At 39.4% G+C, this 18979-nt stretch overlaps 1 protein-coding gene across 1 annotated transcript in view; it reads left to right on the top strand.

Annotated features, from left to right (window-relative positions):
* Window positions 1-15273: 15273 nt before the first annotated feature.
* Window positions 15274-18979, top strand: part of ASXL3 (ASXL transcriptional regulator 3) — a 130809-nt gene continuing 127103 nt past the window's right edge. Inside the window, exon 1 of the mRNA XM_040080988.1 lies at window positions 15274-15443. Coding sequence (XP_039936922.1) covers window positions 15274-15443 — 170 coding nt within the window. The remainder of the gene's footprint in view (window positions 15444-18979) is intronic.

Below are 18979 nucleotides of genomic sequence, written 5' to 3'. Positions count from 1 at the left end.
AATATTTTCTCAGAAGTTCTCTAGTGGTATACCTAGAATTTTATTTCCCTTAAGATGCACTACTTTATTATCTAGATTTTTTACTACTTTGTTGAAGCATAAGTGAGAACCCAGAAGCATCCTGAAGGTTCAGTCTACAGGAAGCATAGAAGAGTCTTGGGAAGAGGTGTTTGGCTGTTGAAGGAGTTATCCGAAATAGAAAGGGAAACTAAATGCAGCTGCAATCTGAAATTTTCATTTCAAACAAAATGTAAATTGGGGCGGGTAAAGGACAGGGAGAGAATGTCACTCTAAATCAGAATCTACAAATGCAGTGTAGCAAAATACATATTTCCAGCAAAATAGCATTTAAAAATACAAGTCAAATTGAAACCTTTTCCTTTGATAAAGTCAATTATTTTCTCTTTATGACGTAGACGTCCTTTCCTTCAACACCAAAATGATATTAAGTCTGAAAAATATTCCATTCCAAATTTATCTATTCATTTCTCTGAACAGCTCTTCTATACTGTTGTCACAGTCTACAAAAACAATATCTACACAAAGTAATGCTCTACTGGTTACATGAGCATTCAGAAACAAATGCATTACCTATCACATCTTCATTTGTAGGTCTTGCAATTTACTAGTAAAACTCTTTCTGCAATTTGTTTCTAAAAATGGCTGCTGTTAATAACACTATCCCCGCTAATATATTTGGTGCATGAAGTGCAGATATATTTCTGTACTGCCTATATTTCTGTTACATTTAAATAATGATCATTGTCCCAAATCAGAGTCTCTTCTATAGCTTTCCACAAGAAAAATTCTAGCCAGAGACAAAAAGAAATAGAAACAATTCTTAACACATAATTATGTCAAATACACATAGTAAAATTAGTCAATATTCCCCATCCTGCCAGATTTACTAAGAGTTCTATTTATCAAATGGTATGTAAAAATGACAGTAGTCTCATTCTTTCATATATGTTTTATCTGAGCTGTTTTAATCAACAATCAGACACTGATTATTCTCTTATTTCTGTAAATAACCAGGTAACTGTGACAAGATACATCTCGACAAGAGTCAAGGTTTTTAAATGTTCTAATATTACTGGAATATCCCTGTTAATAACTGAAAGTAAGCCATTATTCACTTACGATGAAAGAAAACGAGTAGTGCACAAAAACAATTAAAAATGCCAATCTTTATCTGCAAATGATCTGCATTTTTATGGTACCATTATGAAACAGTAATTTCATAATTAATACTTAATTTTCATGAGGAATTAGTTTAAATAAATTATTGATGGTCTACTAAAGACAATAGTCAATTTAAACAGAAGAGAGTTGGTTAATTATGTTGATTACTCTCAATAAAACCAACACTGATATTTTAATTATATTTTCAGTTAGTCTGTTCAGATAACATGACAAATCTGTTAGCTTCTAATGAAACTTTTAGAACTAGTTGTTTTCATGATGTGAATAGCCATGTCCCTGCTGATGGAATTCTGCTTTTAAATCATAAAGAAACACAACACGAATGCAGGTTTATAGAATGCTACATGTGCTGACAAGTATTAGTTGTGATTTTTACTTGTTAATATTGCTACCCTTGGAAATTCTAAGGCTTATGGAATGATGCCTATGAGCTATGTATTGTATATTATAGAAACATGAATTTCAATAAAATTTGAAAAATCAACATTCCCAGGTTATATAGTGGGAGCTGGAAAAAAATCCAGATCTCATGAAATCAATTCCTACTGATTTTCTGCTCCTGAGTCCAATGCCCCATTTTTAAATTTCCACTAACATCAGTTGAAAGTTGTCTGTGTTGTTCTTTGAAATATTTTGTCTCTTTCAACATGACTGACACTTTTTACAGATTAGAACACTTGCAAAATACAGTCATAAGAAGAATTATCACCACTAAAGGGGAAGTAAGTTTATACCTTTGTGTAGGTCTTTTAATTGAGAAAATTAAAATCTGAGAAAATTATGATAGGTAAAGCTAGATGTTTGTATAAAATGTTGCTAAGCTATTGAAGACTTATTTCCATGTACGTACAATGCTGCCTATCACTCACTTCCTAAAATAAAGCATTTCATGCACGTAATATCTGAATTCTTCAAAGGCTTAAACAGATTTAAATAATGATTCAATACTAATTATCACTTGTGGTCTCATGCACTAAGAACAAAGGGTAGAAAGGGAGAATTCCTTCATTACTAACTAAATGTCTACTGGAAAGGTCTCATGAAGAAACTGAGCTCCAAACAGCTGGTTTACATTTTTAATGTATTTGTCTGGAACGAATTGACTGTCTTTATTCAGTCTGTACAATACACATGAATTATAACAACATTGTCAAGATGTATTGGAGGAGGACAAATCAAAATGTAGGGAACAGATATATCCCAAATATGGTCATAATTATTCCATAAATTACTAGAAGGCATGTCAACAGCACTATGAATAGTATTGACTTTCATTCCTCAGTTACAAATGTAGTACATATTCTGAATTATTTATTCGGAAGAACAAAGTATCAGTTTCCAAACAAAATGTAAGGAAACTGTTTGAAGCATTGTATTGAGTTTGTGTGGCCAGATTTCGGTAGAGGGAGGCTGCAGGGGTGGTTTCTATGAGATACTGCTGAAAGCTTTCCCCATGTCCTGGAGAGCCAATGCCACCCAGCTCCAGGACAGACCCACTGCCAGCCAAGGCTAAATTCATCAGTGATGGTGACAGCACCTCAGGAATACCAGAGTTAAGAATGGGGGAAAAAACTCTTCATTTGCAGTCAGAGGGAGATATGAGATGAGAATGTGTGAGAGCATCAACTCTGCATACACCAGGGTCGGTGCAGAAGGGACAGGATGTGCTCCAGGCACTGGAGCTGAGGTTCCCCTGTAGCCCATGGTGCAGCCCACGGAGGATCACAGGGATGCAGAGATGCACCTGCAGCCCATGGAGGATCCTGTGCTGGAGCAGGTGGATGACCAAAGGAGGCTGTGATCCCATGGGAAGTCCATGCTGGAGCAGGTTCACTGGCAGGATTTGACACCCTGTGGAGAACGCACACTGGAGAAGGACTGTCCCCCATGGGAGGGATCGACGTTAGCGCAGGGGAAGTGTGTGAGGAGTCCTCCCCCTGAGGAGGGAGCAGTGGCAGAGGCAGTGTGTGATGAACTGACTGTAGCCTCCATTCCCCGTTCCCCCTGCACCCCTGCAGGGAAGGCGGTAAAGAAAATCACGAGTGAAGCCAAGCCTGCAGATAAGGGAGGGATGGCAGAAGGTGTTTTAAGATTTGAGTTTATTTCTTGTTTTCCTACTCCAATTTGATAGAAAATAAATTAAACTAATTTCTTCAAGCTGAGTCTGTCTTGCCTGTGACAGTAACTGATGTGTGATCTCTCCCTGTTCTTTTCACCACCCAGGAGCCTTTTGTTATATTTTCTTTCCCTGGTCTGGCTGAGGAGGTGAGGGACAGAGCAGCTTTGGTGGGCACCTGGCACACAGCCAGGGTCAATGAACCACAAATAAAAAATATCATAAGTACATAAATCCAAACTAGCTGCATCTCAATCTTTTTACATTTTTAATCAAACAATTATGGACACACTGAGACTGTTTGTATAGAACAAATATACTTTGTGGATTACTGAACTCCATAAAGCTATTGAAATTTGTCATTTAGGAGTAAAGGTCAAAATCTGTAAGTAATATTGGAATAATATTCTGTAACCTGAAATCCCCAACTGTAGAAGATAGGACACTAGTGCCAGTGTTCAAAGAACATTGAGATTTTGCATTTTAAGAGAATAACAATCTGGGAAAAAAATGGAACAGTGGTAGCAAAAAGAGTCAATTTATTACATTTTACATATAATTATTTTTATGTCTTTCTGTTTGGTCATAAAAAAATATTTATCTGGCGAGTGTTTCTTACCTTTTCACGCTCTCTGCTGATGAAAAAAAATTCCATCCCTTTGCATGTGCATATATTTACTTGGGGACAAAAAAACCAGCAGGAATAGTGTTGGAATAGTGTTGGAATCATACTAAAATAATGTAGACCTAATCATTGCCACAGCTTGTGCAGTCTTAATATTAGAAAGCAGAGGCATAGGAGTTACACAAGTAAGGCAAATCATGTTGACTCCACAGTTTCTGGTAGGAAAGCATGACAATCCATGGCTGATTTTTTTCTTCAGTAGCTCGTATTTTAAGCAGTAAAGAGTAGTTTTTGAAGAGTAATTTTCTTCAAGTTAAACCTAACCAACTTCAAGTGAATTTAAGCCTTTTGACTATGTTTTACAATGTTTGGTATAGCGGTTTTCAGTCATTAAATTGCAAAACCTGAGGAGATTTGAGTTTAAGGAACACTTTGAAAGTGAACACAGGTATGACAATTTATCTCACCATCCTCAGAGCCTCAAACTCTTCAGAAAATCGAATTACTAGGAAAGAAAAGATCCAGGCATATAAATAATATTTCTTATTCAAAAATAAACAGAGGAAGAGAATTCTCCTTAGAAATGATAAACAGCTACTAGTATAATAATTTTTTTCCTATGTTAGCATCTGTGCTGGAAACTCCTTTGTACAGAACCGCCAAATTCAATCAGTTTTGCAGTCTGATAAAATTATTACTGGTTCATATCTTTGTGATGTTCCATTTGCACAAAATATCCAGAAAGCTGCTCTTATTGGCCAGCTGACAATTTTCTCCCCCTCAATCCACAGGCTGGACTGCTCCCATGTGACATTTTAACATTTGACATTCCCTAGAAATCTTAATGAAAAGTGAGGCAATAATTTTTCATTGCAAAATTTTTTTAATATCATACAACTTACCTTAATATATATATAGAAATACATATAAATTACTTCATATGGTAGCCTGAGAGACCCAACCAAGATCAGGTTTCTTCTTTATTTCATGATGTATACATACCAAGAGATTTTCAGTCCCTGTTCAGACAAGCTTTCAATTTGAATAAGCAAGGAAGACAAATGGAGGACAAAATTAAATATTAATATCTCTAGTTCGAGTTGGAGAACTGTGCTAGAGAAAAAGCAACTGACTTCCAGGGATTCAAAGAAAGAGCAGAGCCAGGAATCAAGCATAGAATTTCTGCAACAGTGCAGCATCTTGATTTAAACATTTTTTTTCTTCTGTGCCTTGTAAGATCACATATGATACTTTTTAAACCAAATCTGGTTTGCAGTCCTGACTACAGCAACCACAGTTTTGCTTGTTCAGACCAGAATAACCATCCTCCATTTATTCTGGAACCTGAAACTTGTTCCAACCTCTTCCCCGCAGAAGAAATGCCAAAGGAAAAGAATGTTTTAATAACATATGGATAACCACAAAAGTAAAGCTAGAGTAATTTTATGTGAAACTTGATCTTATGAAAGAAAATCTGTATATTTTAGCTAGCTAATTCACTCTTTTTAAAAGCATAACTACAGCATTAAAGTAAGCAAATAAGAGAATACCCTCCTATTTTTCAGAATCAGAATTAGGCGCCTTACTAAATTCTTTGATTATTAGTAGACTATTTTATTTCAGCAAAACTTTCATTTTACTAAATGTAACCAGATGCTCCATCACACACTGCTTGCTACCTTTAAGGCAGAGTTTCAGGTGCCTTGCCTAGCTGCTCACAGAAGACATGCACAGAAGCAGCATGGTATCAAGCATGCATAGAATGGGCAGCTCAAAAGGGAAGCTCCATTGGATTTTGTACTTTTCCAGGCAAAGAAAATCTAGGGAAAATGTGCTGGGGTATATGATTTTAGATTAAGGCATTCATGCCTGAGCCTAATTCAGGCATCTCAGCCTTTTCTTGGCTTGTGAGCATGAGAAATATTTCTTAGCATCACCTCATGGATGCAAGAAACTAATCCTCCATGTAAATGTTTACAGAACTGATCTTCAAAACAGTTAATTAGAGGAACAGCATTGTATACATATTAGTAACCTTAGACTAATCCTGATGTGGAAAATTAAAAACGAATTTTTTTTCCTTGAAATTGCTAGGACACATTCACTTATAGGCTAAATAGACCTGGGATAGACTGTGTTTGCAGTTGATGTGGTTGGGCTGCTTAGTGAGCACCGATCAGCTGAAAAATAGCAGTGATCTCTGTCTCATGGAAGATTAAAAACACATCTTGGTATTTTCACTATAGTATGCTCCTGCATAATAGGTAATGTAGACTGCCATGCATCATGTAAATGATATATAGGCTGTGAGCAGGCCCCTTCCACAATGGCAAATTTGCATCTAAGAATTTAGCATATGTTGTGTAAGGAAGTTTTACAGTAGGCCTTTTGCTGCTGAGCTGTAACACTCTAATTTATCTACCTAAAATATCATTATAACTGGACTGGCATAAGTGATGTTTTATCCCCACAATGCTTATTAATATAGAACATTTTCATGCGCTTTGAAAAACTGCTCGTAATGCACTCCTTGTACCAGTTATCTTGATTGTTTATAAATAACCAATTTAGATTTTTTAAATCAAATAAAGGAAATTTCTCCTTTTTTATAAAAAGTCTTATTTTGGATGCATGCAAATGGCTGGCCTTTATAAAGGCAGGGTAATTGCTATGCATTCAGAATATTACTCTTTTGCAAACACTTTCAGTAATTATGCATAATTATTTTCTTTCCTTTTACATAAGTTGTAGCAGGATGAATGCAGCAAATTATAAGGTTATTTTAATCGTCTCTTAAATGCAAATTGAGTAGAGAAACCAAGTCAGCTATAAATGCAGTTATCAGAAATTATACTCTCCTGTAAAAAATGTGTTAGATTCTTTCATTTCCCCAAATAACTTCCTTGCAGGTTTTCCCCCTTATAATTGTTGAGTATAACCCAAAAGGCAGCTATTTGAAGTGATTGATCAACAAAGCTCACAGTCCTATAAACCTTCATTATGAATTTTGCACCCGCTTATAATCCACCTTTACTTCCTGCCCCTGCCTCAGCCTCAGGCTCTAAAAAGAGTAATTTGCCATGTAGATCCTTACATTTTCCAAATAAGCATTGCAGTAACTTATCATAATTTGTTGATAGGCTTCCCTGTCCACGAACTTCATAAGGGCCATATAAAACCCAGTGTAGTTATGCATTCAATGTGCAGTGAGGAAAATGAACAAATCCATAGGTGTTAATTCTTCTAGAAGAACATACAAAGTCATCTGTGTCTCTGTTTAATTAATTTTAAATGGTCACTTAAAATTAACTTTCTTAACTTCATAAACTCACATATTTAAAAGGATGCTTTAAAAAAAAATCTGGAAAATAGAGAATTAAAACATTATTTTCTTTAAGTTATCTCTATATCTTAGTACAAGATCAACTAGGCATAGTAGAAAAGTGCTACACTCACTTTTGATTTTTTAAGAATCTACAAAGAAACAGCAGATCCAAACATCATAGGTATGTCTCTCTTCCATATGCCCTCTGCAATCCAGGCAAATAGCTTCCAGTGCACATATTACATGCTGCCATGCTGGGAGCCTGGTTCTACTAATGTTTAAATATTTCCTTAACACAGCTAGTCTGATGAACTTCAGTGGGCTACTCACATATTTTAAATTGAAAAAGGTATAGAACTGGGAATAGAAAGGGATTCAGACTTCACCTTCCTTTAAACTTTGAAATATTACTGGGTGGGCAAATACATGCCAACTAAACTGTGATATGTCATATGCTCAGCATTGATATTATATTTTAATTTAATTTTGTAGCCTATAATGAACATGATGAACTGTATATGTGAATAGAAATGAAAGTTTTACTTAACTATATTGGGAAATTCTTTCTTACAAAAGGAAAATGGTGGTATCAAATACTATTTTTCTTTATTTCTTTAAGGTCTAAGTGATCTCTGGTTGAATGGCTGGAGTATGGAAAGTGGATGGCTCAGAGGAATAGAATTGTCTAAGCATGGGCATAAGTTCATCTGAGATATAGCAGAGAGTAGCTGAGAACAAAAACAGAAAGATGATTGAAGAAACCAAGCACTGAAAACTGACATTAAAAATTTTAACCTCATAGTTCTCACTAGCATGTTTGTAAGTCTTGGTTTCTCATGTGATATTCCTAGAATGTTTAAACTTAACATTTACTGGATGGATAAGTTTATGTTTAAACTTATCATTTATTAACAGTTTAAAAAGAGTATATATGCAAATGTGCATTAACTTCAACTTACACACATAGATATATATGTATATACTTTTGTCATTATGATGCCTACAAACTAATATCTGATATGGTTACCACATTACACTCACACTCCCAAGGACCAGTCTCTGCCGTAAATTACAACACATACCTTTTCATGGTTAATAAAGAAAATATTGTCATTTTAATAACTGTGTTATTTGGCTTTTATCATATTACACTTAAATAGCTAATATAAGACAATATGTAAAATTGCACTGGCACGGCAAGTATTGGTGTGAATGGGGTGTCTTGCAGAGCTGGGGCCTCAATCAGCAGAATTACAGAATCACAGAATCATTAAGGTAGGAAAAGACTTTCAAGACCATTGAGTACAACCTTTGATCAAACACGACCATGCCAGCTAAACCAGTGAGTGCTATGTCCAGTCATTTCTCGAACTCTTTCAGGGATGGTGACTTCACCAGTTCCCTAAGCAGCCCTTTCCAACGCTTAACAATCCTTCCCATGAAGAAATTCTTCCTAATGTCCAACCTGAACCTTCCTTAGTGCAGCTGGAGACCATGTCCACTTGTCTTGTCACTAGTTGACTGGGAGAAGAGACCAATCCCCACCTTACTACAGTCTCCTTTCAGGTGGGTGTAGAGCGTGATAAGGTCTCCCCAAGCCTCCTTTTCTCCAGGTTAAACATCCTCAGCTCTCTCAGCCACTATTCAAAGGACTTAGTCTCCAGATACTTCATGAATTTGGTTGCCCTCCCCTGGACACACTCCAGCACCACAATGTCTTTCTTTGTTCCAAGCATTCACAGATTTGTCTGCTAACTTCAGGAGAGAAAATGTTCTTCCTGCAGAACTGGCACAGCTCAAACAGAGAAATATAATATAATACATCTAGACCAGATTTGGTTATCAATCTGTGCTGAAGCATCATATGATATGTGGTGTAGCTGATGGTTGCTTTCACAGCCATAAATGAGCAGCAAAATAGAAAACCCACCACCACTTCTCCAGCAAGAGCCTCAACTAAACACAAAAAAAGAATTCCCCAGATTGAAGTTGCTTTTTCAGATCAGTGCACCTGAGAAATGTCCTCTGCCAGCATTGCATCATCCCCATTCTCCTTCTTAAGAAGTCTGTGGTGTTAATAAACTAATATTTTATTTCTCTCCTATTTCTGTTATTGTCTAAAAGTTGCAGATGCATGTAGGTAGATACCTGCAAGCAGCAGAAGGCTGAGCAGACTGTGTTGTTCATTTATCTTGCAATGCAGAGAAGGTAAGGGAAAGCAATCCATTATGCACAAACTATTCAAAATATTTCCAAGTTGCCTTTGGCATGCAGGTGCAAGCAGGTGTGTACTTATCCCAAAGATAGCTTATATGTATGTAGTCCTTTTCCTCCAACAAGCTCGAGAGACAACTTAAATTCTGAATTCCCTTTTCACAGGATTCCAGGCTTTTGAACTTACAAAGACAAATTTGAATTGCATATCTGTAGTACAACCATGATCTTTATTAGTTTTCATGACGTTGGAGTGTGTGTTTTGTATCTGAATCTCAACACAGCAACATTTAGTTCAAAGTGTGTAGGTCTCCAGGCTTAGTTTAGGAAGTTATTTATGTGATCACATTGATCACATGCATGGCATGTTACGCCTTACATCTGCCATTAGTCCATTGAAAAGGTCTTAAAAGTTTGTGGGGTTTTTTGGGTTTTTTTTTGGTGGGGGGAGGTTATTTGTTTTCATTTGTTATGTTTGTGGGGGTTTTGTTTGGTTAGTTGGTTTTAGGGTTTTTTGTTTTGGTTTGTTTTTTGGTTTTGGGGTGCGGTTTTGTTTGGTTTTGGGGTGTTTTTTGGGGGGTTTTTTGTTGTTGTTTGTTTGTTTGTTTGTTTTTTGCATTTTTTTCAGGTCATCTGTGAATTGTCTTTTAAAATTCTAGTTCCTTATCAGCTTTACCATAACCTGACGATGACATTTTATATATATTCCCGGGGGGCGGGGGGGGGAAGAAATCCATTGTAAGAAGTTCAATGGTACTAATTCTTATATCTTTCAATTTGGGTGAAAACAGATCAGATAGCAAGTGTAGCAGCAGATTTCACACAATGTAAATTCTCTGTTGGGTCATTTTATGGTTGTCTATTACAGAAAGATAGCTACATAGCTGGAATAATTGAAAAAAAAAAAAAAAGTGATTGCCAAAATTGACTATGATATCAGTCATTCACAGAAAAAAAATTGCAAGGGGAAGGTTTAAGGGTACTGCATGAGTCACTTGTCATAATTTTGGTAAGTAGTTTTATTATTAAGCTTCAATCCTTCATATCAGGTTCTGGATACCAGTACTTGTCCTGCAATCATTGGTTTGTTGCGACAACTTGAGGCTTACCATGAGTATGTTGTATAAATTTTGCCTGTAACTCCTCCCAGACACCTTCAAAATTCTTTGAAATTCTATATAAGTTATAGCGACATTTCATCACGTGTCCATCTTGTGGGTGAAGTTCATTCATGATATTAGAATAGCATCCATATATTTGGAATTCTGGAATCTCTTTCTTGATAGGAAGATATGTAATTTCTGTTAAATCAGACACTACAAGTAAACAGTTTTAAATTTTTTTCTCTTATAATTGCATATTTATAATCCATGCGGCAACTTCCATATAATCAACTAGATAAGCGTCTAAAAAAAAGCAGATGAGATAAACTATCAGCTGCTCTGGTTTTGATTTGACTAAACTGTGTCATATAAAAATGAAAGTAATCTTGTGAGCCATCTGCAGATATTTCCTGCTCCTCTGAGGTTTACAGAACTGCCAGGAGGTGTGATCTATATGCAGTTGGAGTGCAATGCCTCAGTGGCAGGTTCTCTACTCTTCTGCTGTGTATGTACAAAGAAATGTTTTCTTTCCAACATTTTTATGATATCTTGTAAACTGTCCATTGTTCAAAGACAACATTCTTCTCACAGAAATTGTCCCTATGGATTTGGGAAAGGGTGGTTCCATATCTGTAGTACAAGAAATGATGGCCAGCATGGCCAAGGGAAGTGCTGCCTGGAGGTAGTTTGGAAGGTGACTGCTTGGGAAGCTCTCTATGCTGGGTGTATCACTTCTCACACGTTGGGAGGACAAAGTGGATCACAGCTTAGCTGCAATCACATTTATTAGATCAGCTGTAGTACCATAAGAAAGACCTGAGTGTTTATCTGTCTGCTAGAGAGCTATAGGAGGGAGAAAAGGAAATAACCCTACATTTATAGTACTTGGCCATCCCTGGTCTGAGACAAAAGTAACAAGAATTGTGGGGAACTCTAAAGCCAAGAGAATAAATCTTCAGTATTTACAGTCAAAGCTTTCATTATTTGAAAATTTGCTATGGTGAGATAGGTTTCAGGTAAACTTAAGATTTTACTGTGCACTGTTATTAATAGTTCAGCCCATATTGCACAGTTAGGAATAAATGTACATAATTAAGGCGTACCTAAATAATTTACACCTTGATTTGAGAACTGAAAAATATGGTTGTGACTTTTTTATTTTTGGGGGGAGGGGGGAAGAGTGATCTCTTCTACATATTCTATTGTATGACCTCTACTAATCTCAAAGAAGAGATGGCATGCTCAATAAAAGAATACTCTGTGCATATGAGTTAACTTTCACCCTCCCGTATCAAGTATAGCCTATAGGATCTGGGTTTTTTTTCCGTCACCTTCAGGAGACTTTGCAAATACAGTAACATCATCCTGATAGTATTAGATTCTGAGCTTGTTATTATGACTTGGTAACATATTTGAAAAGCTCGGGATGTTGATTCAGGTCCCTATGGTGTATGATTAAAAGAGAAAAGTTCCATTAAGTGTAGTAAATGCTGTGAAGCTCAAACTGTCTGGATAATTGGCAATAGGCTTTCTTTAAATAAATAGTATGAAACACACTCTACAACTATGACACCAGTATCAGTAAATGGTTAACCGTCAACTGTCAATCCCAACAGCTTTGGTTTCCCCCCGCCCACAAAACCCCAAATTTTCTGGTTTGCTGTTTGTAACCACTGTGCTAACACTAATTTATGAAATACAGTGACTCCATTAGTATCTTCTGGGATTTTTTTTTTTTTTTTATTTTTTTATCATCTTGTAACTCAGCATCTCTTGTTCAATTGTAGAGAATATAATTTCCATTGTAAAAGTGGCACATTAGATTAAATTGTCATGCTGTGAATAAATCATTCTGCACACATATGGCATTTTCATGTACCAGCTGATACTAGTTCTTTTGTAAGAGCTGAAAGTGGAATTTGTATTGAAACAGTGTTTCATTGTATTGAAGCAATGCATATTTTTATGTATATAAACAGTTCAATAAGAAGTGGAGGTCACAGATTTCTGCTTAACAGGAGTATTACTGTACACAAGAATAAAAATTGGAAGTAGACATCAAATGTAATTTTTCTGTGCAGGAAACAAGAATAATGTACTTCAGGTGGCTTATTAGATAATGACAAGCCTAAAACTTCTAAAGCAGTTCATGTAAATGCATTCATTGAGTACTGAAGCTCAGAAATCAGCCTCCAATGTTATTTTAGCATCATTTGACCATTCTACAGGTGCAAGAAAAAGTAACTGGACACAATATATCCATAATAAACAACTGATTCCATCCACGGTAAAAACAATAACATCTGGTACCATAATATCACATAAATATTGCTTAGGTAAAAATTCATTATGTATTTTAAGGTAACATTTTCTGCAGTATTTGCAGGTTATCCAATCTGGTTTACAATATGCTGTAACTATTTATACACACACACACACACACACACATACACACATACACACATACACATGTTTTATATGCCGAGCTTTTAGCCATAGTTCCAATGGTTGCAGTTTGAAGGCAGTCCCCCATTTCTCAATTTTCCTATTGCAAGTTCAGTTAGAGAAGCAACAGTTATGATCTCCTCTAGTGTCAGGTCCAATTTATGCAGTAAATAGTATCTATAATCAATAGCAAATACTTTCTTCCGTAAGATGAACTTGACCTTTTTCTGCTGTGCTTCTAGACTTACACATGATTTTTAACTCCCTTAAAGCAGAAGTGTACTGTTCTGTTGAGGCACTTGGCTTCTGTGTATGCTGGCAAACTTTATTGGATTCAGCTAAAACATTTATTGCTCAAAAAAATCTATTTTTTTTTCTATTTTTTTTTTCCCCATAATGAAACAGAGAGAGTACCCCCCCAGCTCTCTGCTCTGGTGGACACTCTCCAGTGCGTCCTCCAATACAGTAAACAGCATAACAGGTTTTCTTTCTCCAGCAAAGGCAGTGCCACTAAGCATTCCCAACCATTTTCTCGTGAAGAACGGAAGGAATTTTCAAGGCCAGGTTGGATGGGGCATTGAGCAACCTGGTTTAGTGGGAGATGTCCCTGCTCATGGCCGAGTGGTTGGAGTTAGATGATCTTTAAGGTCCATTCCAATCCAAACCGTACTATGACTTAAGAGCATCTGGATTGTGTAGGAATGATGCAAATAAATGACAGCATGACACTGGTCTTGTTTCTTCACCTTGTTATAGAAAGGATGTAGAATGACAAAGATTATTCCAGGGATCCACAGAAATACTAAAAGAAAGCCTAATCCTGACTGCAGCAGACAACATTAGAAACCAACCAAACCAACCAAAAAATCCACAAAGTCAGATTAGTTTTAGGGGCTCACTGAACTTCTTTTCCCTACAAATGTCCTTTTCTGTCCAACACCACCACTGCAACAACAGACACCTTTGTAACAGAAGTTCATGTTATGTATGTGAAGAAGCTACCTATGAAAAGGTGGGAACTAACGCAGAATATTTGTTTCTGTCTTCCAACAGCCAATTATGATGGCAATGATTGATAAATGCCCCTACATTTTTTATGTTGCTGTATTTTCAATACTGAAAACAATGAAGGTATTTCAAAGGCAGTTGTAATGAAGTATTCAATTACTTAGGCTTTTAGCATGGAGGATGAGATGTGAATAAAACCAGCATGATTTGGAATACAAAATCACTAAAGGTGAGGAAATGTAAAAGTAAAAAAATACCTGAAGTAGGACAGAGACATAAAAAGGTAAAATTAAGTCAAAACCAGAAAACATTTTCTTTCTAAATGTTAATAAGGTGACGAAGACAGCATTCAGTAAATAACAAAGGAATATGTTTCCACAACTGGCTCATTGTAAAAAATTTTTGCACAATCGCACTGTCAAACCTGAAACATTGCAGTTGCAACAACATTTTTCTCAATAACATTTCTTAGGCATACTCAAATCCTCTGCTTAATGCTACATAGACTGGAACCAAAACTAAATTTAGAAGCAGCTGTTTTAATAGAATTTTGTTTTGCTTATATTTTTAATATTTTAATACAAGTGGGAGTGAATCATGAAACCTGGAAAGGTGCTATCTTCCATGCATCATTTCCCACTAAAATATGAGAAGGAAGAGCCAAAACACCAGACTATGTGAGCACCCATTTAGAGTGTTTGGGGGATGCTATCAGGTTCTTCTGTTTCCTCCAGTGGCTGAAGATCCTCAGGGTTGTCCGGCTCCTTTTCTTGATAAAACAGGCTAAGCATTGTGGTAGTTGGGCGTGATTCTTCCCCCACCCCCCCCCCCCCCCAAACTGTGTATTTATGGAGAAATAAGGTTAATTATTACCAAAGGAATAAGGCAAGGCGTTAACACGGGTGTTGCTGAAAGGACAAAGGATACGGAGCACTGAATAGATGGATACAGAAAACCCTGAGTAATTTCTAACTCGATTCAATCCAAACAAAAAATACCTAACGTATTTCGATAATATTCCTAACGCAGTTTAATATCTGGGCGAAGGGAGGAAACAAGAGTGAAAAAAAAAACCCCGCATAACAATATCCTGCGACTCAGGAAGGTGTGCCAAGTCCCTTCGCTCCGCATTTCGTGGGTATCTTAATCCTGGGTCATCCAATTAAAGAAAACCTCCTTCGGCGGTTTTACGAGCGCAGCACATCAAGTCCCTTTGTTTACACACTGGAACAAGATGTTCTTTCCTGTTCCGACAAGAAAAGGAGCTGAAGCGCTAACGCGGGGTCTCTGTGCGCTGGCACCGGCCCGCCCGGGGCTGGCTTTGGTTCGGCATTCCCGCGGCGGCTCCTGCCGAAGCGAGGAGGGCACGGGCGGGCACCGCCGGGGCGGGGGACTGCCCCAGCCGTAAGTAAGAGCCAGCGAGCAGCTCGCACTCCCGGGGAGGGCCGGGCGGGACGCTGGGCTGGTTTTACTAAACGCGGCGCGGCGCGGAAGCGGGCAGAAGGCGGAGAGGGAGGAGAAGAGGCCGAGAGGGCCGCCCTCGCTGCCACCTCCGACCGCCGCCCCCGCCCCGGCAGCGCCCCCAGCGCCGCGTCCCCGGGGAGCCGCCGCGGAGCACCACGGGAGTTGTAGTGCGGCGGCTGCGGCCCGCCATCCCGCTCCCCTCGCCGCCGCCCCCGGCCCGCGGCCCCGCTCTCGCGAGGCTTGCGGGGAGGGCGCGCTCTGGGGCGGGGGGCGCAGCCGCTGCCGCCGCCGCCGCCGCCGCGGGGATGTTGGGCGCGGGCGCGGTTCCCCCGCGTGACGTCACAGCGCATTGTTGTGAGCGCGGCGGAGCATCCCTCAAGCTGTCACAGCTGTGCCGCCGCCGCGGGGAGCCTCTGCCCCCACCCTCCTCCTCCTTCTCCTCCTCCTCCTCCGCCCCCGCCCCTCCCGCCCCGGGGGCTCCAGAGCTCGGTGTCACCGTATCATTGTCCGTGCGGAACCCCTCCGGGCCCCCCCCCCGCTCCCGGTCCGCCCTCCCCCCGCTCCCCCCCCCCGAACCACCTCAATGAGATGCAAACATGAAAGACAAGAGGAAGAAGAAGGACCGCACCTGGGCCGAGGCTGCCCGCCTGGTAGGTGCCGCGGTGGCAGCGGCAGCATTGTGTGTGTGTGTGTGCGGGGTGAGCGCGTCCCGCCGCCGCCAGCCCGGCGCGCTGCCCGCCCGCCGCTTTGTTGCCTGCGGTCGGGGCCACTGTGGGGCGGGATGGGAGGGGGAGAGACAGAGAGCGAGCGAGAGCGTGTGAGCGAGTCTGGGGGACGGAGTGTGCGAGAGACTCCGAGTGCGAGGGAGAGAGAGCCGGGGCGTGTGTGCAAGGGAGCGGGAAGGAGCGCGGGAGTGTCCGTGCGGGAGCGTCGGGAGGGTGCGGGTGCGTGTGCCCGGCTGAGCCGCGCTGGCGGTCCGGGCAGCCCGCCGCTCTGCCGCCCGTCCGTCCCCGCCTGCCTGGAGAGGAGAAATACCTACGTCCCTTCCGCGGTGTGTGCGTGAGGAAATGCCTCTATTCTTTTCTTCTTTCTGCATGTGCGTGTGTGTAAATACCCAGGGATCGTGTCTATGTCTGCGAAGTTCGTGCATCAGATATCCCGTGGAATCCCTCCTTTTAATCTAGAGAAAAGTGAAATAGCCGGGATCTGCCTTTCCGTCCTTCTAGCGGGGGCAGGACAGGAGTGAGGGGCGTTAGGCAACTCTGACATGGGGTTTCGCTTCACTCTCTCTACTTCCATCGCGGAGCCGGGCGATGTCCAGGGCAATGTAAGCTGCTTCTGGAGACTCGGTCCATTCCCACTTCATTAAGAAACTGTCTCCCTTACCCTACTGTATCTGTTCTCATGATTCTGTATTACTGTTCGCTAAGTGTAACAGAGTATGTTGTTTATGTTGTTTTCCCGTTTCGGAGTATGTCTGGGTTCTCTCTATTCGAGGAATTTTACAACAAATAGTTACGCACGGTACAGCACGTATGGTTGTACACGTCCGTATGCGTGTCTTCTGCAAAGTTGGGTCTGGTTCAGCTCCAGCCGAGTGCGTAGAAAGATGACAAAGCTGGAAGGATAGGCTGCTGGCTACGTTGCTTTTTTTGTATCTACATGAACTTTATCTTTTATTCATCTCTGATACAGACTGAATTGTTTAAGTAACATGCCGTTACTAGTGTTGCATCTGTTTCTGGTAGTGGGTAATGCTATCTTACTACTATTGTTTGTTTAGTGTATTTGTGAAGCACTTTCCTTGTAAAAATGTTTTCACCTCATTATATGGATTCCTCGATAGGAAGTTCAGCCTCTCTCTCCTACGTAAATAACTATAAGGTATTAGACAGACACTACCTATAGATGTCTCTGTAAGCTGTATCGAGGTACTTTTGTAGGCTCAGGCACTGCTAAATTCTGATGTGGCTCGTTATACATCCCTCAACATTTTGTAATAATGCAGCACTACTGAAGTTGCTCTGATATGGTATCGCTACTGTTTTCTCTTATTTCTTGTGATTGTAACAGAAGTTTTACTGCAGTAAAATACTCACTCACCTTTGCCAAAGTAGTTTTGGCAGCAGATGTTGCTACAGTACTTGTTTCTCCATGCTCTAAGCTGATGAACATGCTTTCAAAAGTGTATAAAATAAATCAAATTGCTGTCCTAACTTTACTCTTTCAAACTGCTGCTACAGTTACCATTGTAAGCTGTATTTTGTTTGATAAACGTGCATAAAGGAATTTATTATGTATTGAGTAAAATCGCTGCTCCCTTGTGGTCTAATACATGGAAAAGTTTAAAGCCTCGAGAACAAAGGCTGAGCCACTGCTGTGGAGAAGGGCTAAGAGTCTTACTTTCGCGATGTCCTATTGCTTCACATTTCCCCCCAGAAGAGTGATGATTTGCTAAAATCAAGTAGCACATAAGATACACTGCTGTATGTAAGTGGTGGAGATACACAAGGTCCACAGTGTGATTTTGTCCAGCCTCCTGTGGTTGCCAAGTTCTGCAGAGCTTGTCCCAAGTCTGTTACATGAATGGCGTACTGCTGCTCAGACCATCTACAGTCTTGCACTGGTCTTTGCTACTTGTGTGTAGTCACATATGTTTGCAAATCACAGTAAAAGGTTGAAGCTGAAATTGCTACTCCTTACAGTGTTTTATGTTAGGACCTTGATGGTTCATTATTTTTGTTTTCTTGGGCTATATCAATAATGTATTACTGCAAGGTTTGATTAAATCAATTTCTTTCCACAGACAAGTAAACAATGAAGTGATTGATACCTACTCACAAAAACCGACTCATGACTTACCTAGATCAATATGTTGTAAAATTGTGTACTGCTGAATTATTTTTAGGAAAAAGAGGGTAAATTAATGCTTAGAGCAACTCTATGGATATTTACATTGTATATTTTCTATAAAAGCCCTTACACTGCAACAATGTTAGGCTTTCAAAGTGAAGTGCTAAAAAGTATGAAATGATACAGATAACATTGTTGGCATTGCTTTATCACTCTGTTGTTCATGTCCATATATTACAATGTACATTTTATACTATGTACTTGCATGCCAGTTTCCCAACTATTACAAGTTCACTCACTAGAGCTGCAGAATTTTAATTATGTTTTCTTTGTTTGTTGTGAGGTGCCATACTTCATTTTTCGTACACCTTTCAAACAGTGCTGAAGTAGATTTTTATTTTATGTTTCAATTGTATGTACACAGCTATTATTAGCAGCACCCAGTAGCTTCCCAAATGCAAATGTTTCTATACTTGCAACATGCCTATGAGGTTAAGTATTTTGACCTCTGCTTTACCCATGTGGAGTTGAGACATGGAAAGATTAAGTACCTCACTCGAAGCTGTTCAGGAAATCTGTGGGAGAGGTAGTTATAATACCAACAGTGTCTCTCTAGTAGTTCT

The sequence above is a fragment of the Hirundo rustica genome, chromosome 1 (genome assembly GCF_015227805.2).
Source record: "Hirundo rustica isolate bHirRus1 chromosome 1, bHirRus1.pri.v3, whole genome shotgun sequence".
NCBI classification, from domain to species: Eukaryota; Metazoa; Chordata; class Aves; order Passeriformes; family Hirundinidae; genus Hirundo; species Hirundo rustica.
The sequence above is the reverse complement of the archived record's forward strand: the minus strand, read 5'-3'. Positions and strand labels throughout refer to the sequence as shown.